At 45.3% G+C, this 6,596-nt stretch overlaps 1 protein-coding gene and 1 non-coding gene across 2 annotated transcripts; both read left to right on the plus strand.

The window, feature by feature from the left end:
* Window positions 1-1,444: 1,444 nt before the first annotated feature.
* On the plus strand, window positions 1,445-6,440 carry FMC1 (formation of mitochondrial complex V assembly factor 1 homolog). Its single transcript, XM_017499743.2, has 2 exons — window positions 1,445-2,407; window positions 6,146-6,440. The coding sequence occupies exons 1-2, from the start codon at window positions 2,270-2,272 to the stop codon at window positions 6,347-6,349; spliced, it is 342 nt and encodes a 113-aa protein (XP_017355232.1). The 5' UTR covers window positions 1,445-2,269; the 3' UTR covers window positions 6,350-6,440.
* Window positions 1,582-1,654, plus strand: TRNAR-CCU. The gene has a single exon. It is a non-coding gene; the product is annotated as a tRNA-Arg (tRNA).
* Window positions 6,441-6,596: the final 156 nt, after the last annotated feature.

The raw sequence follows: 6,596 nt of genomic DNA on the forward strand, positions 1-6,596 counted from the left end.
GCACGTGCCACCATGCCCAGCTAATTTTTTGTATTTTTAGTAGAGACGGGGTTTCACCATGTTGACCAGGATGGTCTTGATCTCTTGACCTCGTGATCCACCCGCCTCGGCCTCCCAAAGTACTGGGATTACAGGCTTGAGCCACTGCGCCCGGCCCTAAAAAATTGTTTTTTAAAAGGATTTGCTTTCCTAAAATGGAAACAATCAGCGGAAGTGAGTAATGGCTGCCCCCTGGACAGGTGGGCTAGCTGCTACCCAGTTCACCAGGTTTCCAAACAAGCCATCTTTATTCATTAATGTACCATTTGTGTTTGTCATTCCTGCTCAATAGCTTATGTCTCCTAGCCACTGGGGTCAGACGGTGCCAATCCCATTAGGAACTTCAGACTAAGCTGTTATGACTATGCTACCCAGCAGTCAGCCTGGTGAAGAAAGTCTTTTCTGTGAGGCACAGGGCTTTCGGAGCTGAACAATTTCCCAGTCTGATGGAGGAGACTGACTACAATATGCAGTGGTGGCCTTGTACCTACCAGAATAGTTATTTATGATGAGTAAATAAAGGGAGCAACAAGGGACCAGAGGAGAAGTGAATCATTTTCAGCTTGCCTTATTGACCTAAAGGGCCTAGAAAAGAGTCTAACCTAGACTTCCAGAGTAAGCTGAAGCCCAAAGGGTAAACAGTAATATTAACACAAATGGTTAAGTTTCAGCCAGAGGGAGTTAAACATGTAAGGTGTGTGGCGGGGAAGAAACACAGTGCAGATACCTGGAGCAGTGAGCGACAAGAAACAAACAGTGAAAGATGAAGACTAAGATATAAGCGATGATCAATTTATGTCGTCTGCACTTTATCTTAGGGACAATGCGGAGGCCCTGAGATATAAGTAAGGGTAAATTCACTGGGATTCTGAAGTAATTTGTTCAAGTTACAGAATTAGGAACGGAACCAAAAAATGAACTACTAATTTTTTAAATTAACAAATTCCTAATCAGTCAGTGTACTATTACTTCCCCGCTGTCCCATGTTTACCAATGACCCGCCAATTCAAAGGACACGCCACATATTTCTAAACCCGCCACCCGCTCTGCGGAAATAGCCTCAACGCTTCAACCGGAAGCAGAAACTGACCGCAGCAGGCGCCACCTAACTGGCGACTGGGGCAAAGCTCCGCCCGGAAAGTCGCAACACCGGAAAAGGTCCGGCTGTTTCCGGTGGAAACCCAACGGAGCTAACGTTCAGAAGGCGAGTCTCCAAGATCCGGCCAGTTTGCCCAGCGCGCTCTGCTCCGCGACAACACAATCCCGTTTTTGCGCAGGCGCGGGGAATGCGCAGGCAAGGGCTAACGCAGAAGCGTGCGCGCGCCCGTTCAACGTCCGGAGCATCGGTGCAATTTAGAGGGTAAATCCTTTGGCGTTGTAATGTGGACTTTTGTTCTCTAACTACAACTCCCAGCATACCTCACCCCTCACGTGGGCCCTAGGTGTGGTTTCGTGGGATAGGGTAAGACGAAAGTGAAATGGCGATGACGTACCAAAGAAGAAAATAATTGAATATGTTGTGTGAGGGCGTCGCTCATAGAAGCCCCAGTGGCCTAATGGATAAGGCATTGGCCTCCTAAGCCAGGGATTGTGGGTTCGAGTCCCATCTGGGGTGAGCTGAGTTTTTACTTTTTTTGGCCTTCAAAACACTTTTTTCCTTTCCAAACAAAGCGAAGTATGCCAACTTTATTATTTATTTTTTAACGGGAAGGGTGTATGTGTGTTTTTACTAGCTGGTGGGCTGCAACTTTCCAGAATCAGCATACTCCCATGTCCTTTCTGTGAGCCGCAGGTCCCCTGGGATTTGGGGAGAAGTCTGTCAATACGTTGAATTTTGATATCCCTTTTAGAAATCATTTAAAAATATCTTCTCAGCGTGTTCCGTATCAAATCCACACCCACTCCCCCAAGCCGGGCCCACTTCTCCTGAGACTCGGCAGTTGGTGTGCTAAGGGGCATCTTCAATGACGCAGTGAAGAAAGGCCCCCATTTCTCCAATCCCTTTTTCGGGGTTGGAGGACCTGGTACCGCCAGTTAACACTCGGCTTTCGTTTGCTTTTCTTGCTAGGGCGCAATTCGGCCTTCGATTAATGTACAATGGACAAATGAGCCGTTCCACTGCTCGTTAGTCGATAGGGGGAGCCGGTAGTCGGTCCGACCGTACCATTAGGGGCCCAGGCGGGAGGTCGTAGGACGCCGTCGGTCACCAGGCTCGGAGAAGGACAGGGAAATGGCGGCCTTAGGGTCTCCGGCGCGCACATTGCGGGGACTTCTGCGGGAGCTGCGCTACCTGAGCGCGGCCACCGGCCGACCCTATCGCGACACCGCGGCCTATCGGTACCTCGTGAAGGCTTTCCGTGCACATCGGGTACGGGAGCCATGTCCGGGGTGCTCCACCTGCTGGGGAGGGAGGGAGAGTCGGGTCTGGACCGGGGTGGGGAGCACGATGTATAATTTCTGCATTTCTGAGGCCAACCCTTCCACGGAGCCCTCATTCCGACCAGACCAACCCAGGGCCGAGGCTCGGAGCTCTGGCGTAAACGCAGGGACTAAAGGACCGCTTGGGGCTCAGAGTCGCTCTGGGGACGTCAGTGTCCTCCAGAGGGGCGGACCCATCCCGACCTATTTCATTGGCTCCTCTGTTGTCTGTGCGGAGGGGAAAGTCAGGAAAGTGGAATAGAGAAAATGCAGGGGGTAAAAGAATGTAGATAGACTTGAAGGGTGTACTGTCACTAGACTTAAAGCCACAGCATCTGGCCAACAAGCTCCTCAGCCTTCCCCTAGAAAAATTATTCTGAGAGGTTTTTTTTTTTTTTTTTGAGGCGGAAAAGAAAAACTGGGCTTTAGGGAAGGAAACTTGCTGCCCTTGAGCAATGTGGTAAAAGGGAATCATCATCTTCACTGTCGAATTTCTGAGCCATGGACGTCAGAATGCAAAACTAAAATTCACCTAGTTTTTTTTTTTTTTTTTTTAGACGGAGTTTCGTTCTTGTTACCCAGGCTGGAGTACAATGGCGCGATCTCGGCTCACCGCAACCTCTGCCTCCTGGGTTCAGGAAATTTCCTGCCTCAGCCTCCTGAGTAGCTGGGATTACAGGCACGCGCCACCATGCCCAGCTAATGTTTTGTATTTTTAGTAGAGACGGGGTTTCACCATGTTGACCAGGATGGTCTCGATCTCTTGACCTCGTGATCCACCCGCCTCGGCCTCCCAAAGTGCTGGGATTACAGCCTTGAGCCACCGCGCCCGGCCAAAAATTCACCTAGTTTTTAAAAGGTGACAACTTTCGGGACTGTGCTAGGAACCTGATCTAAATGGGAAAAATCAGATGCTTATGGGCCCTGTTCTTTAAGACGCTTGATGCCCACCTTAGGAGCGATACAGTAAAGCAGTTAGAATAAATAAGTGCTCAACGTGTAGACAACACGTGCTGGAATATAAAGAAGAGGTTAGGGAAGGTTTTCCGGAGGAAATTAATCAGGGACCTGAAAGGCTAATTTGGAGTTAGCAAGTAAATTGGGGTTAGGGTCCAGGTTTAAAAACTGCACAATTGAAAGTCCAGAGGAAAGAAAGATTGCCAATTGAGAATGGTTTAGCCCTTACGGGTGTGGTGGGTGAAGTGGAGGTAGATGAGGTGGTAGGCAGAACAGGAATTTAAACTTTAGTGTAAGTGTAATGGGAAGGCATTCTAAGACTTTTAAGGAGGTGACATGATTATAATTATATTTTACAGAGACAACATTATTACCCTTGAGAGAGACTTGGCTATGGTTCTGAAATTCATGGTACATTCTGGAAACACCACTCTGGAATGCATTTAAGCCTAGGGGAAATGGTTTATATTTCCTTAAGGCTCAGCGCTAACTCAGCCGTCCCATTTTCTCTATCCCTTCCCTTGGGAGAAGGGATTCTGTTAGGAAGAAACCTCCCCTTTCTCCACAGGGAAAATGCAGTATTCTATTTCATTTGATCTCTTTTGGTTTCTTGTGATATATTTATTGTTTCCTGTCTATTATTGACCCTTCTGTCCTCATGATTCAGGCTCAACTGAATCAAGGTCAGTATTCTATCCTATGTTAATATAGAATTCCTATATCAAATTCCACAAATTTGGGCTTATATAATATTAGTAGGAATGGATGCTACAATTTGTTGTTGTTGTTTTTTTTTTTTTTTTGGGGAGACGGGGTTTCGCTTTTGTTACCCAGGCTGGAGTGCAATGGCGTGATCTCGGCTTACCGCAACCTCTGCCTCCCGGGTTCAGGCAATTCTCCTGCCCCAGCCTCCTGAGTTGCTGGGATTACAGGCACGTGCCACCATGCCCAGCTAATTTTTTGTATTTTTAGTAGAGACGGGGTTTCACCATGTTGACCAGGATGGTCTTGATCTCTTGACCTCGTGATCCACCCGCCTCGGCCTCCCACAGTGCTGGGATTACAGGCTTGAGCCACTGCGCCTGGCCTTGGATGCTACAATTTGTTAATGCTTGACATTGGTGTTGGTTTCTCATAAAACTTAAATTACTAAAAAATTTGTATTAAAGCTTATTAATTCTGTTTTTAAGCAGCTAATGTATGTTGCTTTCAACATGATCTGCAGATCTTAAAACCCACATTCACCAGCATGGGCAACATAGTGTAGTGAGACCTCCTCTCTACAAAAATTCAAGTTAGCCAGGCGTGGTGACCCATCCTCTAGTTCCAGCTAATTGGGAGGCTGAGGTGAGAGGATCACTTGAGCCCAGGAAGTCAAGGTTGCAGTGACCTATGTTGATACCACTGCTGTCCAGCCTAGGCTACAGAGCGAGACCCTGTCTCAAAAACCAAGAAGCCACGTACATTCTAGTTTTCGGATTCTAACACTAAATGTTCAAACAGAGAAAGGGGATTAGGCGAGGAGCGGTGGCTCATGCATGTCCCAGCACTCTAGGAGGGAGCGGCGGGTGGATTGCTTGTGCCCAGGAGTTTAAGGCCAGCCTGGGCAACATAGTGAAACCCTGTCTCTATAAAAAATGGTCGACAGCCATGTTCACGCCATTGCACTCCAGCCTGGGCAACAAAGTGAGACCCTGTCTCAAAAAAAAAAAAAAAAAAAGAAAAAAAGTTGGGGGTATTATGTTGGCGGTGGTACCCAGATTAATCCATACTTGGACATGGCTCCTTTAGTCACTCAGAGCTATGCACACACCCCCATTTCACCTTTCCTGCCTCTTTCTCACAGCCTTGAATACAGAACTAGTCAAAGAGAGTACACTGACTTAATCTCAAAAGTTAAGTGTGATGAAGAAAAAACAAGGTTTGGAGTCATTTGGGGACTTTGGAATGGATATGGAGTTTCTAGCTTCTTAAAGTCATTTGAGTCCAGATTTTTCAGATAGATAAGTAAATTGTGAGAGCAAGAACAGCCATTCCTCAGTAAGTGGGGATGGATTCCAGGACACCCCCCAACCCCACTCAAGGATACCAAGATCCATGGATGCTCAAGTCCCTAACATAAAATGCTATAGTATTTTGCAATGCACATCCTTCTGTATACTTTAAGTCATCTCTAGAATATAATACCTAATGCAATGTAAATGCTATATAAATAGTTGTTATACTACATTGTTTACAGAATAATGACAAAACATGTTTGGTAAGACACGATTATCCTTTTATTTTTTTCTGAATATTTTTGATCAGAAATTGGTTGAATCCAAAGATGCAGAACCCATGAATATGGAGGGCCAATTGTAGTAAATAATATGAACATAAGCATACTACTTTTATATATATAAAACCTTCATTTGTTACTATTTAGTACAAAGTTATTTTTCAGACAAAATAAGGTTTCAGTTTTCATTGTAATGAAAGATATATGCCACATTAACCAAAGTCAGGAACATTCAATGTAACTCCTTTTTAAAATGAGAACTAGAGGTCAGCTTTACTAATAATCATAGAGTGCCCCTGTAGATGTATTAAGTATACATGTATATATATATACATGTTTGTATTTCCTCTGTGTAATTTACTTTCATTCTAGAGAATGCTTGTTTATTAAATTTTTCTCTGTGGACCTCTATCTGTAGCTGGGTTAAGAGCTTCTGACTTGCCGCTTCTCCAGGTCACCAGTGAAAAGTTGTGCAGAGCCCAACATGAGCTTCATTTCCAAGCTGCCACCTATCTCTGCCTCCTGCGTAGCATCCGGGAACATGTGGCCCTACATCAGGAATTTCATGGCAAGGGTGAGCGCTCAGTGGAGGAGTCTGCTGGCTTGGTGGGCCTCCAATTGCCGCATCAGCCTGGAGGGAAGGGCTGGGAGCCATGAACATGGAGAGTATCCTCGGATGCTGCATTCATAAGAAAATTTAATAATTTCTATCACTATGTCTTTATCATTAAACTTTTTTTAAGTTTAAGGTTTTCCTCTAATTTTGTTTACTGGTTCTTAGGAGAATTAACTGGAGGTTTCATCTTTACTGTCAGTGAATTTACTGAGCTTCTTATACTAGACTAACTGATGTTGTCTACCTTAAACAAAATTTTTTTAATTTTTTTTTTTTTTTTTTTTTTTT

This window comes from Cebus imitator, unplaced genomic scaffold (assembly GCF_001604975.1).
Source record: "Cebus imitator isolate Cc_AM_T3 unplaced genomic scaffold, Cebus_imitator-1.0 Scaffold260, whole genome shotgun sequence".
Taxonomy (NCBI): Eukaryota; Metazoa; Chordata; class Mammalia; order Primates; family Cebidae; genus Cebus; species Cebus imitator.

Bases quoted from the DNA above. Each gene is read 5' to 3' on its own strand.
- FMC1 (XM_017499743.2), top strand. From the start codon at position 2,270: ATGGCGGCCTTAGGGTCTCCGGCGCGCACATTGCGGGGACTTCTGCGG. The intron at 2,408-6,145 runs GTACGGGAGCCA...CCGCTTCTCCAG, and splicing joins AGGCTTTCCGTGCACATCGG to GTCACCAGTGAAAAGTTGTG.